This window comes from Ipomoea nil, unplaced genomic scaffold (assembly GCF_001879475.1).
Source record: "Ipomoea nil cultivar Tokyo-kokei standard unplaced genomic scaffold, Asagao_1.1 scaffold1418, whole genome shotgun sequence".
Classification (NCBI taxonomy): Eukaryota; Viridiplantae; Streptophyta; class Magnoliopsida; order Solanales; family Convolvulaceae; genus Ipomoea; species Ipomoea nil.
This window is the reverse complement of record NW_017617846.1, coordinates 348,872-374,952: the sequence shown is the minus strand read 5'-3', so window position 1 is coordinate 374,952 and position 26,081 is coordinate 348,872. Positions and strand designations below refer to the sequence as shown.

Below are 26,081 nucleotides of genomic sequence, written 5' to 3'. Positions count from 1 at the left end.
AATTCTTCTCCCAAAAGTTGAGTCCCCAACCCCAAGGGCCCCCCACACTCCGACCCGACAAAGCATTGTAGGAAGTTGTAAATCACGGTGACTCAATGGTTCAGCAGACAGGGCCAAATGCTGATACGCACAAGGAATCGTCCCACTTTGGACATAATTCCCGCACTGCCGCCGCCGAGGTTCAAACCTTCGTCTCTTCTCCCAAATACTACCTACTAAACCATTGAGCTAAGCCCGTGCGGGTTAAATAGGTAATTCTAAGTTTACAAATGCAAGATAATATAGTCAAGATTGATTATAATTGTCAATAAAATAATTGTATAGGTATAGTTGAAACCAAATACGGGACATAAGGGAGAACAAATAAAAATTAGGACATAAAATATTAAATATATACTAATATTGTTTGAGGAGATTCCGACATTAGGATTTGTGGTTAAGTTCTATTAAGACGTTAATATTAGAATTAGATTAATGGTGTAGTTATAATTCTATATTAGACTTTAATATTAGAATTAGACTAACGGTGAATTAACGGAAAAGTTAAATGCATAATCATATAATTAATGATAAATTAGGAAATCTTAAAAGAAAAAATTAAAACCTGAACAATATGAATCATTCATTTGATTTAATAATTTGGCGGTCATTTTTTCTACCCAATGTTAATAATTAAATAAATTCGCTGGTCAAATCCGCTAACGTTAACCGCTAACTGCTGATTGTCAAACAAGGACATTGCGAGGTAGTTCTCACTTCAATTTGTTGTGTGATTTGAATACTCTCGTTGTCACAAAATCTCTCAAGTAGTTAATATGATTGGCTTTATTAATTATATATTTTTTTAATTTTTTCATGGTATTAATAAAATACTTGGTAAATAAATATATAGCATTATTTTGTATTATAACTTTGATATTTAATTAGAAAAATAGTGCACAAAAAAGATAATAGATAATATAGTGAATATAATCAATTGATGAATTTGAATGTAAAAATTTTTACATTTGAGAAAAATAAAGACAATATAACTAATGAAAATATTTCTTTTAATTAATTTATTGATAATTAATAAAAAAAATTTCACTGAATAAAGACATTGTAAGGATAATGTAGCGAATATAATCAATTAATAAATTTAAATATAAAGAATTTTTATATTGAAGAAAAATAAAGACAATATAACTAATAAAATTATTTCTCTTATTTAATTGATTGATAATGAATAATTCTTTTTTTTTTTTGGAATAAAGGCATTGTGGACACATAATTCTAAATTAAAGAAATGCATATGTATTATTTTTTGTTGTAACTACTAAATTATTATTTATATAATTTAATAAGAGTAAAATAGAGTAATAATTATGCCAACTCTGATTGGGATGAGGTTCGAACCTAAGACCTTTTTTTATTGAAATCAATGAGTAAGTTAACGGTGAACTAACGGCAATTCTTAAAATTTTAACGGAATTAGTAACGGTGTGTGGGTATTTTAGGAAATTTTAGCGTAAAATTTAAATCTGATCAATCTTTTAATTAATCTGAGCCATTCATTTGATTAAAATCTGTGACCGCCATTTTTTCTACCCATTATAGGTCTAACTCTCTTGGGCTCTTATTAGTACAGTAGATAATTGATTGATAATGAATAATTCTTTTTTTTTTTTGGAATAAAGGCATTGTGGACACATAATTCTAAATTAAAGAAATGCATATGTATTATTTTTTGTTGTAACTACTAAATTATTATTTATATAATTTAATAAGAGTAAAATAGAGTACTAATTATGCCAACTCTGATTGGGATGAGGTTCGAACCTAAGACCTTTTTTTATTGAAATCAATGAGTAAGTTAACGGTGAACTAACGGCAATTCTTAAAATTTTAACGGAATTAGTAACGGTGTGTGGGTATTTTAGGAAATTTTAGCATAAAATTTAAATCTGATCAATCTTTTAATTAATCTGAGCCATTCATTTGATTAAAATCTGTGACCGCCATTTTTTCTACACATTATAGGCCTAACTCTCTTGGGCTCTTATTAGTATAGTAGATAGTATAGTAGATAGTAGATATTCCGTTAACTATTTATTATTCTTAACTTATTAATTTCTATAAGAAAGATCTTAAGTTCGAACCTCATTCCAATTAGAGTTAGCATAATTGTTAAACATATACTACGAATATGTTAAAATGTATTAAAAATATAATATAAAATTTAACATAAATTTTGGTCAAATAATTAGCCCGACTAAATACATAGCATTCAATGATTATAAATCAAGAACTTTGAAAATTATTTGATTTTTCCATTAAAAAAATAATAAATTTAAGTTTAGTTTTTTTTTTTTTTTTCGTTTAATTAATCTTCTTTTGATTATTGATAACAAAACTTAATATTTCAATTATGCTTTTATCACTACATGAAAACTTCTAAAGAAATTTGTAAGTTAATTTTTACTATATTATTATAAGTAATTCACCCGCGCGATGCACGGAAAAAAATTATGTTATTATAAATATAAATAAAAAATAAAATACAACTAAAATATTTTAAATTATTTAATATAATAATATTTTTGAGCTTCCATTGGTCAAGTATTTATTATTTTTATAGAATACAAAATTACAATTAAAATTATAATTATAATTATAATTTTGTATGATTAATATAACCTCTAATTATGTGCATATTCAAATAAACTTATAGAGAGAATTTACATAATTACATTGATTTAGTCTTAATTGTATTTCATCTATATTATAATTTTCACAATGCGAATAATAACTAAGATAGTTACATTTGGAAAGCAAATATCAAATTTTGTATGTGTAAATTTAAACTCTAATTGAACACATTTTTTATATGATTATATAATATATAGCTATTTTATTTTTCAAAAGTATATTTTTTATATGATTATATATAATATATAGCTATTTTATTTTTAAATGTATTTTTTTTATAATAAAAGATGTTGTGGCATTAATTTTAACATTAATTATTTCCCAAACCATATAGCTTTATTATATAAAGGATAATATCTATTGTAACATTATATTTTGAATTATTTATTATCATCATCTATTGACAGCAATTGTCATTGACAAACTCTCAAAACAATTTGTCTCAACAATGAATGGAAATAAAAAAAATCAATGATTTCATTATTGTCGATGAAAAGTATGTACGCCACTTTATTCAATCGTTATGTTGTGGAACTGTGTCCACCTTGCAATGTGGACACGGTTCTATGTTCATAATTACTGAATTATATGTTTATAATTATAAAGTTATATATTTATAATTTTTAAACTTCATATTCATAATTATTGAACTCTATATTCACAATTACTGAATTATATGTTCATAACTATATTCATAATTTTTTAACTTCACATTTACAATTATTGAATCTCTATATTCATAATTACAAAACTATATGTTCACAATTATGTTCACAATTCTATGTTCATAACTATAGAACTATATGTTCATAATTTTTGAACTATATATTCATAACTATGAACAGTTTTAGAACCATGTCCACCTTGCAAGGTGGACACGGTTCCATAGCATAATTTGCCCACTTTATTGCTCTTATTACTTAAACTAGTGGCAAATGAGCTCTCTTTGTGGGGGAGAATTTCGGGATAACCCGGGTTCGATTCCCACAAGTGACGATTCCCTTTGGGCCAGCTTCTGTGCCTCCCGAAGCGAACCGGGTGGACCTGTACCGTTAAACGGACAGAGAAAGACCCGGACCACAATGTGTGGCTATCACCAAAAAAAAATTACTTAAACTAGTAGTTGTACCCGTGCGTTGCACGGCCATGATATTATGATGCAATATATAAAAAATTGTTATAGTGAAGATATAGGACCAATAAGGTTTTAGATGTAATTAATAAATAGACAAAATATAATTTATTGGTGTTCCATAAACAAAACAATTACACATTATTAAAGATTTATTTGTAAACTACATTTTGAGTATTGTTTAAAAGACCTCTAGATTCCCCAAAAATTAAGACTTTAAGACCGAGGATTACTCACTCTCGAAACTGCCAATTGGCCATGATTAAAAACTAATTTTTTCAGTAACAAACTAACATGTGAAATCGTTTGACCTTGACTTAGTGTATTTTCTAAATATAAATTTTGCATATTAATACTAAATTTAATATTATAAAAAATTGGATTAAAAATAACTTCAGTCAAGTCTCGTTAACCGAACCAGACACATAAAATGGGACGGAGGTAGTATTTTTTAATATGAGCACCGGTTTTAAGAATATTAAATAATACAACTCCACCCGTGTGGTGTCATATATATAATGGAAAATGTGACATCATAATGCTTTAAGAATAGGATTTAAATAAAAAATCAAACATCACATTATTATCTTTATTAAAGTCAAATATTTTTTTTCCAACAACCGAACTATAAAATCAAATATTATTGAAGAATTGCTTATTATGTTTCTTGGATTTTAGTTGAGCCACCAAGGTTCTTCAATAACAAACAACATGTTATAAAGTCTACTACTCTATTATTAAAATCTAGCTCAATACAAATTTAACTATTATGATATTAAATTATAACATTCCATTCGATGCACGGCCATATATAATTTAGATATATTTTAGTATGTATAAGTCTTTGTATTCTTCATTACATCATCTAAAAAAACATATAATTTTAAAAATATAATAATATAAGAACAATTAAATTATAATAACCATATGAGAGAACACCAAAGGGAATATCCAAAGATGTTGCTAATACTCCATAAGTCTGACTTTGAGTTGGACCTTGTAGACCATCTCTGAGTTACAATGGACGTAGATCTTTGGTGTTCACATAATTTTCTTTGTCTGAAGAAAAAAAATTACTACACATTAAAATTTCATAATACGTATAAATATACTGTCATGTGGTTTATAATATGTATTTAAATATTAATATATTAATATGTTTTATAATTTAAGATCTGGTTCTGAAAACACTATATCATTATAATCAATTAAATTATCTATTTACATAGTTCGTATTACTCCATTTCGTACATGTATAGATCAAATATATACATACTACTAACTTTATTATTAATATTAATATTAATATTAATATATATATATATATATATATATATACACACACACATACACATACTACCTATATACTCCCTCTGTCTCATTTTATGTGTCTTACTTTACTTTTTAGTTTGTCCCAAAATGTTGTCCGCTTTCTAAAATTGAACATCACCATCATTCTACTTTTTTCAAATTACCCTTCTAGCTTTTGCTTTCTTTATTGTTTTTATTTCCAAAAGTGAAAAAGTGAGGGGCATAATTGGAAAGTGCATAACATTTACTTTTGATTCATTAAAAAGCGTGCAAAAAGTAAATGAGACATCCAATTCGGGACGGAGGGAGTAATTATTAATATATATATTAATATATGTACATCGCACGAATCATTTGGAGAGGCCAAACAACACAGTACGCTTTCCCTTTCCGGATCTGGCTTCTCTCCGATCACCGCGATTCTTTGAAATCGATCGGCTTCTCTCCGATCACCGCGATTCTTTGAAATCGATCGGCTTCTCTACTCTATCGCTCTATATCCAGTCTCAATCCTCTAATGCTTTACTGCTATTAGGTATTTTCTTAGTCTGTAGTCCTATTTGTTTACTACCGGCTGCGATTCGTCGGATCGTTATCTATGCTTGAGGTCCAAAACTTTTTACATGTGCTTCAAGGTAAATATTCTCAAAATTATTCAATTTCATGTTCGTATTTAGTACACCACTCTTGATTTATGGAATCTGAGTTTTAGAGTAAACTACTTCCAGTATTTTCCTGTTTATCTTTTGACTTAGTACTTGTGAATTTCGTTTGAAAAATTTTCTATCTTTGCATGCAAATGGTTGACATTTTCAAATAAGTCTGAAAAAAGCTAAGTTTATTTCTCCCAACTGAAATTTATTTGTACCAGAATTTCCTCCTATTATCCTCTAACTGGAGCAGCATGAATTAAAAACTATTTAACTGTAAAAATAGTGCAATACATACCTCTGTCGTCTTCCTTAGCCTTTCGTTTAACTCCTATAACTGTTGATTTCGTCAATTTCCTCATTTGTGTAGTGTAGTTTGACTCCCTGGAGACTTAAATTTGCAGTCTTTGTAGTGTATCACCTTTCTTATGCCTTTGAGTAGTGTTGTAATAATCAAATACATCGTGCTTTATAGTTCTGTATTAGTTTTCATAGTCTTAAGAATTGGAAAGGTTTCTAATATGTAATGATAGCACACATTTTCCAAAGGCATAAGACACCCACATTTAGGACTGTCTCTAATTACTTACTTTTGTCTTTCATATTCTGTTTTTTTTTTTTTTTTTTTTTTTTTTTTTTTTTTTTTGTAAGTAATTTATGTTCAATCTTATTTTTGTTGCAGGTTTAAATGTGAAAGACAGTGCAGATGTGATGAGCAAATACAATGTTAAAAGGAGGCTAATGTAGTTTGTAACCTGAGACTAATGTAGTTTCACATTGTTATAATCATTTTTTTCTCTTACTAAGTGCAAACCTTTGATTGAAAATAATACAATTTGATTTTTTCCTTTATAGAAGGATTTGATTTTTATAACTGGATGGCATTTGTTTTGAGCACGTGAAACCAATATGCTTGTTATTACTACTGGTTTGTCATTTTTGTTTTGAATATGAAGTCACTAATCAAATGTGAATAACCTACAGAGTTCTGTGATCAAGTACAGATTCAGTGTGCTCTCATTGGTAGCTAAGGAGGTTATCACTATTAGTGACTCATGGGTGCCAAGATGATCGTTTCAACCTAATTTCTGTAAGTTGAAATTTATTATTCCTGTTAAGTAATTGCGTAATATAATAACTACTATTAGGAAACCATCATTTTTGTTATTGGTGAATTTACTCTTACTAATTCAGTTGTTTACGACAGATTTTCATATGATAGTATAAATAAATTTTCGGATTCCTAAAAAGATTAAATATATACACTTCGTAATAGTCCCTATGTGATCATACATTTTGCACTATGTATATACAACTTTGCATATTGTGTGTTCATACTACTTATTCGTCCAATAGGCAGCTTCTCACAACCTCACAATCTTCTAGCAGTAGGATCTTTGAACTTAGATTCCTGCTTTGGGAATCAAGCAATTCTGGACAGTGAATTGCAAGATCTTTGAGTTTAGATCCCTGCTTTGGGAATCAAGCAATTCTGGACAGTGAATTGCAAGTAATGCACTCTCAATTTTTACCACAGGAAATGCATTAAGTAGATTGTCAACTTGTTCCTTTCTAGCAGCAATTTTAAATACCAATGATAAACCAAACCAAAGTCTTTTAACTCCAAAGGTATCTTCCAATTTTCCTAACTCAAGTTCATAGTCTGCATTAGTTCACTCTTAGTATTAAGATTCAAAGATTATTAAAAGTAGATTGTGAAATGATTTTTACCCTTGGATATAATCCTTTCAATTCTACTGTTGTCAAACCAATTAGATCAATACATTCCCTTTCTCAAAGCAAGAATGGGGCATCCCCATTTACATCAACGACCCTCACTTTCAAACGATATCTCAAAATACCATCAGCCCAAATTCTGCTACACTTATCACATCAGTATAGGCCACCCTTAGGCACAAGCTTTTTATTGCACCATTTTGACTTGCAAGAGACATATGAGCAGTAAGGATCCCCTTCTATGTCAGCAATCTTAGCAGGCACCCAATAATCTCCACACTGTTAGAATATGAATAGAAGAAGTTATTAATATGCAATAGTATCAGATATTTGTCATTAGAGATATAAACATATTCTTTGTATCAGCTAAAAAAATAAAAGAGTCAAACAAATTCACTTCTACCTAGTTACCTCTTTCCACTCATATAGATCAGAGATGGTACATACAACCATTCTGCCACAGGTAAGATCTAGATCTATTAGACTATAAATCAGGCTTGAATATGAGTTGATACTCCTCAATGGAGTCTGCTCAGTACAAAGACTACATAGAGAAAATAAAAATAAAAACTTTAGTTCAAAGAATATGCCTGACAGTGGAATTGAATAATAAGATAGAATCATACCTTTCCCTGAAATTCTCAATTTCTGGTATAGTTCATTGAACAACAACTGGGTAGCATCATAAGATGAACACGTCCTGTTTTATTGCTCACACTGTCCTGTTCAAGTGCAAGATCTAAGTTACAATCTGTCCTAACCTTTTTGAGGGCAAGGCAAATTTTAAAACCTATCATAGGCTGCAAATCAGCAACGCTTAGTCTACTAATCTAGGAAAAATATGAACAGATAACATATTTATTTGTTAACAAATAATCTGGAAACATACCTTTATCTTCAGCTTTTTGTTTTCTCTTGGCACCTATAGTAATAGACTTCTCTAATTTCTTCATTCTACTTTCCAGTAGTGCATTTGAAAAACAAACAGTTTTTTGATGCAGAAATGATAAAGTACTGTTATAAGAATGCATGATATATATAGAGATTTGATAAAGGATTTACACCTCAAAAATCTATGTCCTTTCCATCAAAACACACCTACAATAACAAATAGGAATAAGGGTCAAATAGGCCATCGAACTGCACACGATAATGCAATTAGGCCACTGAACCTAAAAAACCAACAATTAGGTCTCTAAACTAACCAATTTCAAACAATTCTTCCCATTTATAGGTTTCCAACAAGTTAACAGGTCATCCTCCCAAATTAATTATTTAAAAAAAATAAAATTTAAAAATTAATTATTTAAATAATTAAAAAAAAAACAGAATTCAGCCGATCTGTTTTTTTTTTTTTTTAAAAAAAATTTAATAATTAATTTTTAAATTTTATTTTTAAAAAAATAATTAATTTGGAGGATGACCTGTTGACTTGTTGGAAACCTTCAAATTGGAAGAATTGTTAGGAATTGATAAGTTTAGGGACTCAATTGTTGATTTTTTGGGTTCAGTGGCCTAATTGTATTATCATGTGCAGTTCGATGGCCTATTTGACCCTTATTCCTAACAAATAAAATCATACTGCCATATGCATTTAGCTGACCTGTTAATATTAATAAAACTCTAAGTAATATAGATTGATAGATAGATAGATTTTGATACCTCATTTGATTTTCATTTTCCCAGAAATCTTTTTTTTTACAGCCCCACTATGCAGCAACTAATTCTAGGCCTCAACACACACCTTAATCTTCTAGCAGTAATTTTAAATACCAATGATAGGTGTAAAATAGGTGTAAAATTACCTGGACTGAGGCACAGTCTTTGACTCTTTTCCAAAAAAGTAGAGGGGAGCCATTTTCAAGCAGAATAGATGGCAAAGAAAGAACAAACACGCAAAGCTTAATTCCCAAAATGGCTGGTTAGTAGCCATTATTTATAGAACAGAAGGCTGAAGAGTTCAAATCAAGTTTGGAGGAACGAAATATCCTCATCATTAAGCACCATGGCTTTTGTAAGTGTATACCTTTCCCATCTCCTTGTGCGTCTACTCCTTCATCTCATCAGTATCCTCCTCCATAGAAACCAATAGAGTCTAATACAACAAATTAGATAAAGAAATAGAAAAGAAACCAAGTAAACATAGTCTTTAAGAATGTTTACATGCACATATGTGCCTATAAAGAAAGAAAATATTATTTTCTAAATATGAATGCATTGTTTGCAGGTTTGTAATGAAAACATTACCTCAGTGTTTCGGCCATCAAGTTCTGCAGATGTCCTTCCCTAAGATGAATAATGGAGCCAAGATGAACAATGGAGCCATTTTCAGGTTATATCAGATGGATGGCAAAGTCTAAGCAGTGAATAGCAAACACGCAGAGGGTTAGTGCAAAAGGCGGTTTAGAGAGGTTTATATAGAGGGCTAACATTGTATTCGAAATTTGAAAAATACCTTGGAAGCCTGAAGGCTACTGGAAACCTTTCAGTTTCCAAGAGCACAATTAATAGATGATTGTTTAGAAGCATTTAATAGTATATATACAGATGTAAAATATGTAGGTGTCTATCTGTAGTTATGCGCGTGTCTATCTGTATGTATGCAGGTGTATATATGTAGCTTATCATTAGAAGTCTTTCATTAATAGAAGTGTATTTATTGTACTTGATTGACATTGGAAAACAAACAGTCATCTGATCACATTCAATTCGACTCTAAAGTAGCTATATTATATACTCACATAAAACGACACAGTATAGTGTGAGCGGGAAAAATGTGTAGGAGAAAGTTCTTGCTTTATTATAATAAGAGATTTAAAAATAAATTAGTAGCTACAATAAAAAATAATACATATGCATTTAATTAATTTAGAATTAGATGTCTCACAACACATGAAACATGTAGGGAAAACTACTACTATCAAATATCAACATGTGCTTGTAAGATAAAGAGTTCATAGCACAACTAAGATCTCAATCATATACACAACAAGACAAATCTAAAACTTCATACACCATAATCTCATTGCATGATGAATCCCTCTGTGATACCACAAATAATCCAATTGCACATGACACACTACCAATAACAGAAAAAAAGGACATGTATTGAAGATGAAAACAATAACAATGCTATCCAAAAGAGAATTAGAAATTTAAACCAAAAAGAGTATTTAGTTAGACTATCGCTTTTAGATTTAGTACTTAGATTAACGTTATTACAAAGTTGTAAACATTTATTTTTGTGACAGTTATATATAATCAATCTCTCATATATTATCTTGCATTTATATACTTTAAATTACCGATTTAAATAAATAAATTCAACATTTACTTTTTTTATGCATGAACATCTTCTATATAATATTGTATTGATATACTTTGAAATACTTATTTTAAAAAGTATTGGGCATTATCTTGAAAAACTAGTTTATATATATACCAGATATGTACCTACAAGAGATAAGGAATGATTGCCTTCCTATCCTTGGGAAAGTGTTCAAACTTAGAGTGGTACCATCTTCTAGTGGCAACACTCCTCCCCATCAAATACAACGTTGTCGCCAAAGTAAACATGAATGCATACCACGTCTGAGAAATGCAGGAAATCCCAACAAAACCTAAGACCTCAAAAAGATAATGTGGGCACACCACAAGATTGAACAGCCCTCCCTGGGGTATCTTGTATTGCTTCTCCCCCTTGGTTCTTAGGCTAGACAGCAAATAATGGTGGTAGAAATTACCCAGTATTCCGATCAGAAAGATCCCGGCTCCAACAGTTTTCAGATCAACTTGTGGCTCTGGGAAGCCATGGGTGAGGTGCTGAGCATAAATCATGTTTGCAGTGGCTGTTAAGTAACTCAAGGATATTGCAATGGTTGCTTCTACATCCATGCTGCCACTGTATTTGTGAACAAATAGTACCTGTCATGGGATGAAGTTGTGTGGGGTGATTAGAGATTATTAAACAAAAATGCCATGAAATTTTTTGAATCATTTTCTTTTAGTGACAGGAAAACCTGCAGCTATGGTATACACTAGATAAACTATGCCTTGCAATTTTAGTTGACAAAAGACCACAAGTAGGTAAATTAGTCTAAATTGTTCATAATTAACTTGATCAAAATAATAAGGCCAATGGACCACAAAATTTTGAATTTTTAACGGCAAATTATACCATGAATCAAGGTTCACCTTACATTGTGAACTCTGGTCCAAAATGACAGATTTTTTATATGTAATTAACATATTACTTGTAAACAAATTAAAGCACATATTATGTTAACCAAAAACATAATTATACAATTAATGTATTATGTGTCTGTAATTAACAAATCACATAATATATAAACTATAAGTGCAGACATATAATTTTTGGATCAGAGCTAACCATCCACTTGTCCATGCATGGTATAATTATTGATCTTTAACTCTCATTTTAATTGTACTAACCCATCCAATATGGCCAAACTTAACTAGATTACTATATCGAATTGAACATTTGAACACGTTGCACAAACTTTATAAATCAATAAAAAAAAAAACTCGGGAAATACTAAACCAAAAATTAAAAGAAAGTAACACATATGTACTATACCTCAAAGACTCGCTTGAAGAAATGGATGGCAAGTGCAGCAGAGACGAAATGAAACCTGGAATCCTCATCTGGGAACATCCAAAAAGAAGCAAGGGCTGCAAGAAACGCCGCAGGAGTGTACAGAATAACCATCCCACTTTTGCTTGAGATTTTAGCCTTATTCATGGCCGCCGCAGACGACCCATAAGAAGAAGAAGAAGAAGAAGAAGAAGAAGAAGAAGAAGAAGAAGTGGAGAGCTTTGAATACTGCATGTTCTTCCCTCTCGTCTCCCTCAAACCTGCGTTTCCCATTGCCGCAAAGTTTATCACAGTCATGGCTGTGATGTACACAGAGGGGGGCGGTGGGTAAAGGAAGCTTAATAATGTTGAAGGAATACCCATTCTTCTTCTTACCCCTTTCTGTCTCTGCGTGCAGCGTGCAGTGTGCAGGTGTGGAAGGATATAATTAATGGTTTAAGCGGCGGCGGGAAGGGCGGAAACAGGTGGCGGATCGGATCGGAAAGGCGAATTGCTGTGCTGAAGTGAATGGACGCTATGATGATATATTTGGAGTTGTGGCTACGCGTAACGTGGCAACAAATTCATCCACTAGAGTTCTGTGGATATATATCGGTATGGTGCTGTTTCGTAATATGCTTTCTTGTCACTAAGCCGCAGGAAAATGACTTCTTAAAAAATTTTTTCTAGAATTTATTATTATTATTATTTTTCTTTTTTTGGTGTTTGGCTATATAATGAAAAACTGTTTTTGCTTGTGTTTGGTTCATTTTTTAGAAAATAAGTAGAAAAATGAAAAGAAATTAATACTTTTTCTTCCTGAGTTATATACTTATATAGTAATTTTTCCCTAAATTATTTAAGTGGCAGTTTCTCTCACTGATATATTAATTAAATTGACATATTATCCCTAAAATAAATAACATGTATTTTTCTTCTCTACCAAATTATGACCACGATTTGGTTTAAACCGAACAGAAACTACTTCAACCAAATCGAAAGGTTCTGATAACAATTTAGAATCAGAATCTGATATTTAGAGTTTATTAAAATCGGGAATCGAAATGATCGGTTCATGTTCCGAACTAAAAAAAAAAAGGGAAAAGGTACAAATAGACTATTGGACTAAGGATAGCAATTAAGTCACCAAACTCGAATAAGCTTCAAATTGATCCATGAACCTACAAAAAAAATGCAATTAGCATTTTTAGTAGGTTACCAACAAGTTAGTGATGATTAGGATGCCATGTGTATTTTATTATTATTATTATTATTATTATTATTATTATTATTATTATTATTATTATTATTATTATTATTATTATTATTATTATTATTATTATTATTATTATTATTATTATTATTATTATTATTATTATTATTATTATTATTATTATTATTATTATTATTATTATTATTATTATTATTATTATTATTATTATTTTTTTTTTTTTTATTATTATTATTATTATTATTATTATTATTATTTTATTATTATTATTATTATTATTATTATTATTATTATTATTATTTTATTATTATTATTATTATTATTATTATTATTTTTTTTTTTTATTATTATTATTATTATTATTATTATTATTATTATTTATTATTATTATTATTATTATTATTATTATTATTATTATTATTATTATTATTATTATTATTATTATTATTATTATTATTATTATTATATTATTATTATTATTTATTATTATTATTATTATTATTATTATTATTATTATTTATTATTATTATTATTATTATTATTATTATTTTTATTATTATTATTATTATTATTATTATTATTATTATTATTATTATTATTATTATTATTATTATTATTATTATTATTATTATTATTATTATTATTATTATATTATTATTATTATTATTATTATTATTATTATTATTATTATTATTATTATTATTATTATTATTATTATTATTATTAATTATTATTATTATTATTATTATTATTATTATTATTATTATTATTATTATTATTATTATATTATTATTATTATTATTATTATTATTATTATTATTATTATTATTATTATTATTATTATTATTATTATTATTATTATTATTATTATTATTATTATTATTATTATTATTTATTATTATTATTATTATTATTATTATTATTATTATTATTATTATTATTTATTATTATTATTATTATTATTTATTATTATTATTATTATTATTATTATTATTATTATTATTATTATTATTATTATTAATTATTATTATTATTATTATTATTATTATTATATTATTATTATTATTATTATTATTATTATTATTATTATTATTATTATTATTATTATTATTATTATTTATTATTATTATTATTATTATTATTATTATTATTATTATTATTATTATTATTATTATTATTTTTTTTTTTTTTTTTTTTTTTTTTTTTTTTTTTTTTTTTTTTTTTTTTTTTTTTTTTTTTTTTTTTTTTTTATTATTATTATTATTATTATTATTATTATTATTATTATTTTATTATTATTATTATTATTATTATTATTATTATTATTTATTATTATTATTATTATTATTATTATTATTATTATTATTATTATTATTATTATTATTATTATTATTATTATTATTATTATTATTATTATTATTATTATTTATTATTATTATTATTATTATTATATTATTATTATTATTATTATTATTATTATTATTATTATTATATATTATTATTATTATTATTATTATTATTATTATTATTATTATTATTATTATTATTATTATTATTATTATCCTACGAAGCATTTGACTCGAAATTTTTTTTTTTTTTAAAAATAAAACTAAGCATAAATTTTGGAATAAGGGTCAAATAGGCCACTGAAGTGCACACGAGAATGCAATTAGGCCACTGAACCTAAAAAAACCTACAATTGAGTCCTTAAACTAACCAATTTCATTCAATTTGTCCATTTTTCAGGCTTCTCAAGTTGCTAACAAGTTACATATGTGGCATTTAAAAAAAAATTAAATTTGTTTTTCTAATGTTTAATAAATAAAAACTAAAATAATTTATTTTTAAATTAGTTTTTTAATGTTTAATAAATAAAAACTAAAATATTTTTTTTTTTGAAAATAAAATCTAAGCCCATGTACGATATTTTATTTTATTTAAAAAAAAACAAATTATTTTAGTTTTAATTTATTAAACATTAAAAAAAAACTAATTTAAAAATAAATTATTTTAGTTTTTTTTATTAAATATTAAAAAACTAATTTAAAAAAATAAATTATTTTTTTAAAAAATACCACATATGCATTCTAGGTGGAGGGGTAACCTGTTAGCAACTTGAGAAACTTGAAAAATGGACAAATTGAATGATATTGGTTAGTTTAGGGACTCAATTGTAGATTTTTTAGGTTCAGTGACCTAATTGTATTCTCGTGTGCAGTTCAGTGACCTATTTGACCCTTATTTCCATAAAATTTTCATTGGTTTGAGCCGTTGATCTAGATTTGATCAACGGCTCATATATAACCCCATCTTTTACTTCGGAGTATCTTCGCACGTGAACTATTATATATATATATATATATTGGTAGGGAATATCCCGACCGACATAAGCTTTACCACGACCGACTTGCGTTTGTCTTTGTCTTTTTGTCTTTGCAGGTAGCAGGTCGGGCTTTTAATGAAGAACCCGGTCGGGAAGCGACCGGGAATTGCCCGAGCGTTAGTGTCGACCACCGAGCGGTAGCCCTTTGGCGAGAGAGCTGACAAATGACACGTGGCGGCTCTTTACGACGACAGACAGGGTACCCAGGAGGATGACACGTGGTGGCTACGTGGAGAACATGCCGAACGGCCGGATCCTTGTCCCCGGCACAGCGGCTATAAATGCCCACAGTAGCTACAGTGTAGGGGACTTTTGGACGATCGATAGGTTGTTATTAGAGAATCCCGACTGCAGTCAGTCGGTACTCAGAGCAACCAAGTAGATTGTACTTAGGGCCTTTACCGTGATCAATAAAGTCTTTTACTTGCTTTAATTGGTCTCGGGTTTATTTTATAGTGCTTGCGTAGAATTAGCAGTATCATTTTGGCGCCGTCTGGGGGGAACCCGTGCGAGAAAGCAACGTCTTGACGAGCACCCGCTCCCTCTCCAATCATGTATCCGTGGGCTCAAAACAACTTCGCCGACGACCAGGCGGACGCAGCTAGTTCATCTGGGCACCACGCCACCCAACAGCAAGGTCAAACGGTAGAGTTGAATCTCAATCTCTCACCACTGCATCCGTCTAACACATACCCGGTCGCCCAACAACCGGTGAACTACATACAACCGGGATACCCAACACCCGGTCAGCCATATCAGCAGCAGCCGATGATGTATCCCGGCCAATATCCATACCCGGTCCCACCTCCGCCGTACGGGTATTGGCCTAGCCAACCGATGTACTACACTCCCCCGGTTGGTTATCCACCATATACGCCTGCTTACACGGCTCCAGCCGCCGCCCCTCCAGTACAACCGACCGCACAGGTAGAGCTGCAGCGTCAGTCCGCTTCCCGGGCTCGACGCTCGGCTCATTCGCGATTGGGGTCGGGGGGTGCTGATGCGATGGAGGCACCAGGGCAGGCCCAGCAAGCGGTCGAGGTTCCCGTCCAAGCGGAGGACCCCGAAGAAACTGCCCGAGCAGCAGATTTTGGTCGTCTTCGACCGGAGATGCGCCAGCGTTTGGGACCCCAAGACCCGAACCGCAGGCAAGAAGACGTACAGATGCAGGAGGCTAGCCAGGAGGCCTCATCTGGGTATAGCGGGTCGAGATCTCACCGACGGCGACGCGCTCGGGATACAGCCCAAGCCGCTCAAGCCGCCGAGCACAACGAGACCCGAGGATTACTCTATAACCTCCAGGCAGAATTTGCGCAATTCAGAAACGCGCACCCTGCAGCAACCCCGGTTGGACAACCGACCCTGCACCAGACGCCTTTCACAGCGGCGGTAATGGCTCAGCCTTACCCGCTCGATTTAAAGGTCTCTGGAGAGAAGAGTTATGATGGCCGGACAGACCCTGAGGCTCACGTCAACGATTTCTACAGCAATATGACGCTGAAGGGTGTGTCAGACGCCGTAATGTGCAGGGCTTTCTATTCCACGCTCACCGGTCGGGCGGCAGAATGGTTCCGAACTTTGCAGCCGGGTTCGATCGACAGGTTTGACACCCTGGCGGTCAAGTTTGTGAGGAAGTTTATCACTTCCAAAGTGGTGAGGAAGCCTTATATGTATCTGGAGAAGGTCAAGCAACTTGAAGGAGAGAGCTTGACCGACTTCCTCACCAAATGGAAGGCGGCGGTCGAGGAGGTCGAGCCCATGGATGATGCCACCGCCACCCACATGTTGCACATCTCTCTCCGGGCGGGGTATTTATATCAGGACTTCATTTTACACCCCCCGGCCACGTATGAGGAGGCCCTTCGAAGGGTCACAGATTATGCCAATGCCGGCGAGGCGAACGCCGTAAAGCGCTCGCAGGAGGTCGGGTCTTCATCCCGTAAACCGGCCGGCCGGGCGGAACACCGATCGGGTGATGACCATCCCCGATCCCGCACCAGGACTGGTCAGTTTACGGCCTTGAACCGATCTGCAGCGGAGGCTATGCAGTATGCTCAGTCTTGCAACCTCATTAAGCTTCCCCATCCCGATCGAGATGGTCCTGACAAGAGTAAGCATTGCGCTTACCATCGATGTGCTGGGCATGACACTGAAGAGTGTACCCACTTGCTCCAACTGTTGGAAGATTTGCTCAATCTAGGGAAGTTGGACAAGTGTGTGGGGAGGAGAGAGGACCCCAAGAGGAATACCGATCGGAGGGAACAGCGGCGCTCTCATCACCGCTCCGATCGGTCAGGTCAGGACCGAAGAGACGATCGAAGAGATGATCGTCGCGATGACCGACGGGACCCTGACCCTCCGTCTAGCAGCCGACCAGCAGGAAAGCCGACCATCCACGTTATTTTCGGTGGATTGGAAGACGCTTCCCGACCGCGAAGTAATTGCCCGGTCGCTATAGTGGATTCCCGGGAAACCGAGAAGAGGCAAAAGATGGAGCCCATAACCTTCACCCTGGAAGATCAACCCAGCAGCGGTGACCACGGCATGGAGGCGCTCGTGGTCACAATTGATGTGAAAGGGACGGACGTCCAGAGGGTTATGGTCGACACTGGCAGCAGTGTGAACGTCCTTTATTTGGACGTGTTCGAAAAGCTTGGACTAGACAGGAAGGAGCTGACTCCGGTCGGTGTACCACTGTCTGGCTTTACCGGGGCTCTTATTTACCCCGAGGGAAAGATAATGCTCCCGGTCGAGATCGGCACAGCCCCGAAGGCGATCAAGACGGAGTTAGAATTCGTTGTGGTCAACCTCCATTGTGTCCACAACATCATCCTGGGCCGACCTGCCATTATGAAGATCGGTGGGATAATTTCAATGCCTCACCTTTGCATGAAATTCACCACCCCTAATGGGGTCGGTGTAGTCCGTGGCGATGTCCAATCCGCCAGGAAGTGTTACACCCGAGCGGTTAACAGACGCGATTCCGGTTCGTCTTCCCGGGTGAACACCATAGCCAAAGAAGAGGCTAAAGATCGGAAGGAACAACCAGAGCCTTCCGAGGAGATAGAAGAAGTTCCCCTATCCGAGGACCGACCGGATAGGAAGATTAAGATTGGTCGGGCCCTCACCCCCGATCTCCAAGCAGAAATTTTGGCCATACTCCGGGAGTATGCCGATATCTTCGCTTGGGGGCCCGAGGACATGCCCGGGATCGACCGGCCGGTTATTTGCCACAAGTTAGCCGTCGATCCCGCAGCGAAGCCGGTGGTGCAAAAAACCCGGCACCTTTCTTCCGATCGCCGCGAGTTTGTTAGAGAGGAAGTCAAGAAGATGGCGGCGATCGAGCACATCCGACCCGTGATTTATCCCGAGTGGGTGGCTAATATAGTTCTTGTTCCGAAGCCCCCAGCGTGGAGGATGTGCATAGATTTTACCGACCTCAATAAGGCCTGTCCGCTCGACCCGTATCCTCTACCAAGTATCCACCAGATGGTCGACGAGACGGCCGGGGCCGAATTGATGAGCTTTATGGATGCATTCAAGGGTTATCATCAAATCATGATGCACCATGAAGACGAGAGCAAGACAGCCTTCGTGACCCCGGACGGGCTGTATTGCTACCGAGTGATGTCGTTCGGTCTCCGCAACGCAGGAGCCACCTATCAGAGAATGGTCAATATACTCTTTGCCGATTTGCTAGGCCGAACGATGGAAGCTTACATTGATGATATGTTGGTCACGAGTCGGGACCGATCCGACCACACTCGGGACCTCCGGGAATGCTTCCAGATTATGAGGAAGTACCAGTTGCGATTGAACCCAACCAAGTGTACATTTGCGGTTCAAACCGGCAAGTTCCTCGGCTATATGATGACTAAGAGAGGAATCGAGCCCAACCCGGCCAAAGTGAAAGCGATTCTGGACATGCAACCACCTTCTACCGTTCGGGAAGTCCAGCAATTGACCGGCCGGTTGGCAGCCCTCAGCCGATTCCTCTCCAAGTTAGCCGAGCGCGCTTTACCTTTCTTCAAGGTATTGCGAAAGGTCAATGGATTCGTCTGGGACGAAGAATGCCGAGCGGCTTTTGATGAGTTGAAGGAGTATCTCATGTCACCTATTGTGCTTTCAAAGCCCGAGCTCGGAGAAGAGCTAGACGTATACCTCGCCGTCTCCGATCGTGCAGTAAGCGCAGTATTGTGCCGAACCGATCCGGAAGGGGTCCAGCAACCGGTGTACTATGTAAGCCACGCGCTACATGGTCCCGAGCTCCGGTACTCTCGGTTAGAGAAGGTCGTCTACGCTTTATACATTGCCGCGAAGAAGTTGGCTCCCTACTTCCAGGGTCGAGCAATTCGCGTATTAACCGATCAGCCGATCGGGCCAGTCCTCCGAACTGCTTCGTCTTCCGGTCGCCTAGTCAAGTGGTCGTTGATGTTAACCCAGTACGCGATCGAATACCGACCAAGACCAGCCATCAAGGGTCAAGCTTTAGATGATTTCTTGGTCGAGTGCACCGCCCGGGATACCCGACCCCCCGAAGTTGCGGATCCTGAGGCTGAGTGGTGGTCGTTGGCTACCGATGGGTCGAGTAGCAAAAAAGGGGCTGGAGGAGGAGTGGTGGTCACGAGCCCGGAGGGATTCAAAGTTTACTTTGCTCTCATGTATCAGTTCCATCCGACCAATAATGAAGCCGAGTACGAAGCCTTTGTTAACGGCTTACAGTGCACTCGGGACTTGGGGGCTGAATACATCCGAGCTCAAACAGATTCTGCGCTCGTGGTCGGCTAGGTTCTCGGAGACTATGAAGTCAGTGGAGAGCGTCTACAATTATACCGAGACCTAGCCATGGAGAAGCTTGCTCAGTTCCGGGGGTATACCGTCCGGCACATTCCCCGATTGGATAATGCCGATGCGGACATCTTGTATAAATTGGCTCAAGACGCCCCGGAACATATGTCGAAGATAGCACGAATTTTGGTGATCCCGAGACATAGCATCCATCGTCTACCGGTCAATCCGATCCAACCGGCAGAAGATAACTGGATCACCGATCTAAAGGAATACCTCGAGCACGGTCAACTCCCAGACGACCCACAGCGTGCTCGGAAGGCCAAGCTTAGAGCCCCAAGGTTCCAAGTCTTAGACGGTCGTCTCTACAGGTGGTCATACGGAGGACCTCTTATGCGTTGCTTGACCGCATTTGAGGCCGAACTGGTCATGAAGGAATTGCATTCGGGAATTTGTTCTTCACATCAAGGAGGCCGATCGTTAGCCCGTCGTATCATGCTGATCGGGTACTATTGGCCGTCCCTCCAGCTAGACTGTGAAAAGTTAGCTCGGGAATGTGAGACGTGCCAACTGTTTGCCCGGATGCCTGGACGACCGGCAACTTTCTATCAGTCGGTAACGACTGCAATTCCCTTCGCTAGATGGGGGGTAGACATCTTGGGCCCCTTCCCTCAGCTCTCCGGTCGGAGAAAGTTTGTGATTGTCGCTATCGATTACTTTTCTAAATGGATCGAAGCCGAGCCCTTAGCCACGATCACTTCTCAGCAGTGTGCTCGGTTCCTTTGGCGCAATGTGATTTCCCGCTTTGGCGTGCCCGTGCATCTCATCAGCGACAACGGCCGCCAATTTATAAGCCAATATTTTCAAAATTTCTTGGCCACGATCGGGACAACCCATGTCCGGTCGTCGATGGCTTACCCACAGGGAAATGGACAAGTGGAAAATGTTAACTGGACGATTTTGGAAGGTCTAAAAAAGAAGCTACACTCGGCTGGTCGTAGTTGGGCCGATGAGTTGCCATATGTGTTGTGGACTTATCGGACAACCCCGAGGGAAGCTACTTTGGAGACCCCTTTCGCCCTGGTTTATGGAGCAGAGGCCCGACTCCCGATCGAGGATTGGATTCCGACTGATCGAGAAAGAACCTACAATGCGGAGGAGAACGAACATGCGATGGTCGTGGATCTCGACGGGGTCGAGGAAAAAAGAGAGCTAGCTGCTCGGCGTATGGCTGAGTATCAGAAACGAGTCAAGAGTTCAAAGGACGTTCGGGTCAACCCTCGTTATTTCCAAGTGGGAGATTATGTTCTACGACGAAGGGAGGCCAGTCAACCTTTGGAAGGCGGAAATCTAGCTCAAAATTGGGAAGGGCCGTACATCATCAGCGCTATCATACGGCCGGGTACATACCGACTGGAGACAACAACCGGTCGGGTAATCGAGGGGACTTGGAATTCCGAGCACCTCGTTATGTTTAGGCATTAGCCTATTTTTTGTAATCTTTGGACGAAGTGGGGGCTCGACCTGCGAGTTAATCCCGGTCGTCGTTTGTAATTAAATTTATTATTGTAAATATATCTTAACCGCCTGCGAGCGGAAATGTCTAATGTATACACGATCGGTGATTTCTTGACCGTTTGTATACAGCGGCCCGGTCGGTTTTTTCCTATACCTTTTGGGTGCATGCAGATCAAGTTACATCGACCGAAGCGAGTTTATTGACCGGGCAAATACGCTCCACTTCGGCGGACAATCGGGTCACGCCATTTGATTGGGGAAGCCAGGAGCATACAGCATAATTCCCCGATCTAATCCACTTCTTTTCACTATCGCACTCACTCGTGCCTCGAGAGCACAATAGTGTGGGGGCTGGGACAAGGAAGTGTCTGTAGGCCCATCGCTCGGGAAAACTCGACCGTGGGGCTTACCCATTTTCAAAATTTTGTCAAGGCCTGGAGATCGGGGTAAACCTGATCGGGTTGGCCAATATGACGTTGACATAAGTCCGTTGTTCGGAGATATCCCGAACGTGGAGGCTTGCCTATTCTCAAAATTTCGACAAGGCCGTAGGATCGGATACATTCGGTTGGGTAGGCCAATGAGACGTCGAAATATCGGATGTGCGACCGGGCCATAAGGCCACAAGGTCGGATGTCGAGTGAGTGGTGCACGACCGGGCTAAATGGCCGTGAGGTCGAGCACTTACGATCGGTATATGCGCGTTGAAAGATAAAAACGTAAAACGAAAAACGAAAGGCACAACTTGGACACAAAAGGGGTTATTTATTAAATCCAAACGTGCCCGGTACAAAATCGGGACCGGGCTCCCGACCAGCGTCATTACAAAAAGAAGTAAAGCTTAAACCTATTCTACTTCTTCGCCTCGGCATCACCCTTCCTCGGCGCTCCCTCCCCGCTCGGGGCGGCCTCAGCTCCGCTCACCGTGGCCCGATCCTTCGGATCAAAAGGTGCTGGCCCCGGGTCGGCTACGTCGTCGGGGAGTGTGGTCAAGACCAACTGGAGATCATCCCCTTCAAGGGCTTTCTCCATGATCTTCTTGGTCTGGTCGCGCATTTTTCGCTGACCGGCTTTGTACGCCCACCGGCCAAACGTCCACACCAGCTTCTCCCCGACTTCTGTGCCCCGAACGGACTGGAGAAAGCGAGCGCCCGATTTGGTGTCTTGGAAGAGATGTTAGGCGAGCTTGTCCGGGTCATTCTGGCGAGCCCTTAACTCGGCCGCTTCCCCGATCGCCTGCTGGGCGACCTGCTCCGAGAGATCCCGCTCGGCTTTCACCTTCTTGAGCTCGGCCTCGAGGTCCCGGATCTCCTGTAGTCGACGGTTGGCGACCTTCTTCAGGGCTTCGGCTTCATTGGCCTGCAGAGCCCGTTGTTGGAGGAACTGGGCCGCTCGGGAGATCTGCAGTGCACAACATGATCGAATGTTAGCCGGGTGGAGTTACTTAAAAGAAAATTTAAAAGATGGAAACATGTTTACCTCAGCCAGGTCGTGGCCGATCATCTCGGCTACCTGGCTCGGGGTCAGCTTAGAGATGTCCTCCTTAGCCGACCCAGCATTCCCGATCCGGGTGAGGATCGAGGAACCACCTTTGCTGCCGCCGCCTGAGGGCGTCGGGCTGTGCTGCTCGCGGCGCCGTTTTAGGGCCCCGGTCTCCGAGGCGGTCTTCTCCTTCACTTTCTCTTTTCCCTTCTCGACCGCCACTCAGGCGACCAGGACCTCCGACGCGTCTACCACGTAGCCTTCAGCCGTGGTGACGGTTGATGCCCCTATCGGTCGCGCGGTCGGGATCTCTTTTTCCCCAGCCGGTTTGGTCTAGGCCTTCTTCCGGCCAAGGGAAATCTTGGCCACCTGGCGTAGTGGGACATCCTCATCTCCAAAGCCGGCCATCTCTGCAAATAAAAGAAAGGGTTAGATCGAGTTAAAGGCCCAGTCGGGCTATTAAGGTCGGAGAAGAAGGCTAATGTTGAACCTTTGCCCTTTCGTTTTCCCCGGGCGGGCATCCTTGCAATCGTAACGCCCCGGGGCTCGGGCTTGTACTTCTCAGGCAAGTCGTATACCGGCTCGGGCAAGTTGGCCGCTTCAAGGGACTCGGGCGTCTTGAAGATCCGGTATTCGTAAACCTCGGCCGAGATCTTGGTGACGGCGTCTATAAGGGCCTGAGTCTCGGTTGGGATGACTTGTTTTCGGAAACGCTGACTCCAGACCCTCTCGACCGGGAGGATCCACGGATCGTACTTCACTGAGAAGATCCGGTTCTTCCACCCCCGGTTGTTCCCGGGCAGCCCTTCGATCGAGCATTTGTCCGCTCGGGATTGTGTCATCAGAAATCCACCCCCATACGCAGCCGCCAGCACCTTCACTTGGTAGACGAAGTTGAAGAGCTCCATCGTGCAGGCTACGTTGTGCCGATTGCAGATTTGGGGGAAACACGCGATCATACGATGCGCCTTCGGGCAAATCTGCCCGGGCATAACCTGGTAGTAGCCCAGGAATGCGGTGAGGAGGCTGGAGAAGGGGAACGTGATCGGGGCCATTAGCGAATCGTAATGCATCCCGATCCATTTCCCCTGATGCCGCTCGGTGATATTTCCGAGCTGCCTGCTGGTGTCGAACTCGACCCGACCAGCGAGAGTTGCCGCGATTCTGCTTGCTTCTCCTTTTGTCAGCAAGCTCCTCTGGCCTTCGACGCTATCGCTGTTAAGGAATTCAAACCCGTTCCCGTTCGGCGGCGCCGGCCCGGCCGGGTCTTCCTCATCCGCTTCGGCTTCGTTGGCCCGGTCTCCTTCCTCGGGCTCGACTTGAGGGTAATCCCCTATTACCCTCGTAGGCGTTTCCCTAACGCCTTCGTCCGGGGAGTTTCGTCCGCTCGTGGACGTTGCCTCGCTCCCCGACCCGCTGGAGCTCGACCTCGAGGTCCCTAAAGAGCTTGATGACCCTGCTGGCTCGGGGGCTCGGTCGGGTGTGGGTTGTGGTCGTTGCTCGACCTCTGGGGAATAGGACATGATGTCCACCTCCTCGCTGCTGTGCTTGATCGTGTTGTCGTAGTCTGCGATCGAGGCGTTCTGGCTATCCGAATCCGACATGTTTTCTACCTAAAGGTCGGTCGGGGTTAGTACAGGGTCGGGAGGTTAGTTCGAAGTTAGTTCTATCCTACTCCTACGCAAGGCTAAAAGCAAAGTAAAAGCTAAGGGATCAAGAGCTTACCGATTGATGATACTTTGAAGAAAACTTGAAGCTTGGCTTTGCTCGACTGGTTCGCTGAACTGCTGCTCGGGACTCTCTGAGGGTACCGATTGCTTCAGTGGATTGAGGAAAGTTCAAATGAAGGCCTCAAGGGCCTATTTATAGGAGAGCATTTAGGCGGGAAATCAGTCCACTTGCGTGACACGACCCGCACTGATTCCGAGGCCAGCAGTGGCCGACACGTGGCGAGGGAAGGAATGACAGCTGGCCGGTCGGTTTGATGGCCGACGTTTGGGCTCCTTCATTCCGTCCCGTTTTTTCTCGGATGGTCAAAAAGGCCCGGGCTGGGGGGCTTTTGGTAGGGAATATCCCGACCGACATAAGCTTTACCACGACCGACTTGCCTTTGTCTTTGTCTTTTTGTCTTTGCAGGTAGCAGGTCGGGCTTTTTATGAAGAACCCGATCGGGAAGCGACCGGGAATTGCCCGAGCGTTAGTGTCGACCACCGAGCGGTAGCCCTTTGGCGAGAGAGCTGACAAAGGACACGTGGCGGCTCTTTACGACGACAGACAGGGTACCTGGGAGGATGACACGTGGTGGCTACGTGGAGAACATGCCGAACGGCCAGATCCTTGTCCCCGGCACAGCGGCTATAAATACCCACAGTAGCTACAGTGTAGGGGACTTTTGGACGATCGATAGGTTGTTATTAGAGAATCCCGACCGCAGTCAGTCGGTACTCAGAGCAACCAAGTAGATTGTACTTAGGGCCTTTACCGTGATCAATAAAGTCTTTTACTTGCTTTAATTGGTCTCGGGTTTATTTTATAGTGCTTGCGTAGAATTAGCAGTATATATATAT

At 38.0% G+C, this 26,081-nt stretch overlaps 1 protein-coding gene and 3 long non-coding RNA genes across 13 annotated transcripts in view; 2 read left to right on the top strand and 2 right to left on the bottom strand.

Annotated features, from left to right (window-relative positions):
- LOC109187162 (very-long-chain enoyl-CoA reductase) overlaps positions 1-12,696 on the bottom strand; it is a 26,719-nt gene extending 14,023 nt beyond the window's left edge. The window contains exons 1-3 of one of the 5 annotated variants that reach the window (XM_019337282.1): positions 12,336-12,696; positions 12,116-12,299; positions 10,976-11,442 (exon numbers count right to left, since the gene is read on the bottom strand). In XM_019337282.1, coding sequence (XP_019192827.1) covers positions 10,976-11,442; positions 12,116-12,299; positions 12,336-12,496 — 812 coding nt within the window. In that variant the 5' untranslated portion in view covers positions 12,497-12,696. Of the gene's footprint in view, positions 1-10,960; positions 11,443-12,115 lie in introns of all 5 variants that reach the window. The other 4 variants (XM_019337281.1, XM_019337283.1, XM_019337285.1 and 1 more) reach the window with 4 other exon arrangements.
- LOC109187163 lies at positions 5,486-10,182 on the top strand. Of its 3 annotated transcripts, none has more exons than XR_002055230.1 (4): positions 5,486-5,766; positions 6,464-6,547; positions 6,766-6,871; positions 9,746-10,182. It is a non-coding gene; the product is annotated as an uncharacterized LOC109187163 (long non-coding RNA). The 3 variants fall into 3 exon arrangements; XR_002055229.1 differs by adding an exon at positions 9,366-9,532 and having other exon boundaries at positions 6,464-6,871; XR_002055228.1 differs by having other exon boundaries at positions 6,464-6,871.
- Positions 7,441-9,405, bottom strand: LOC109187164. 4 transcript variants are annotated; one of them, XR_002055234.1, is made up of 5 exons: positions 9,324-9,405; positions 8,408-8,472; positions 8,145-8,240; positions 7,930-8,062; positions 7,506-7,797 (listed from the first exon to the last, which is right to left on the bottom strand). It is a non-coding gene; the product is annotated as an uncharacterized LOC109187164 (long non-coding RNA). The 4 variants fall into 4 exon arrangements; XR_002055232.1 differs by lacking the exon at positions 9,324-9,405 and having other exon boundaries at positions 7,441-7,797; positions 8,408-8,817; XR_002055233.1 differs by having other exon boundaries at positions 8,145-8,472.
- On the top strand, positions 12,450-26,081 carry LOC109187165. The gene is made up of 3 exons (XR_002055235.1): positions 12,450-12,516; positions 21,190-21,196; positions 26,071-26,081. It is a non-coding gene; the product is annotated as an uncharacterized LOC109187165 (long non-coding RNA).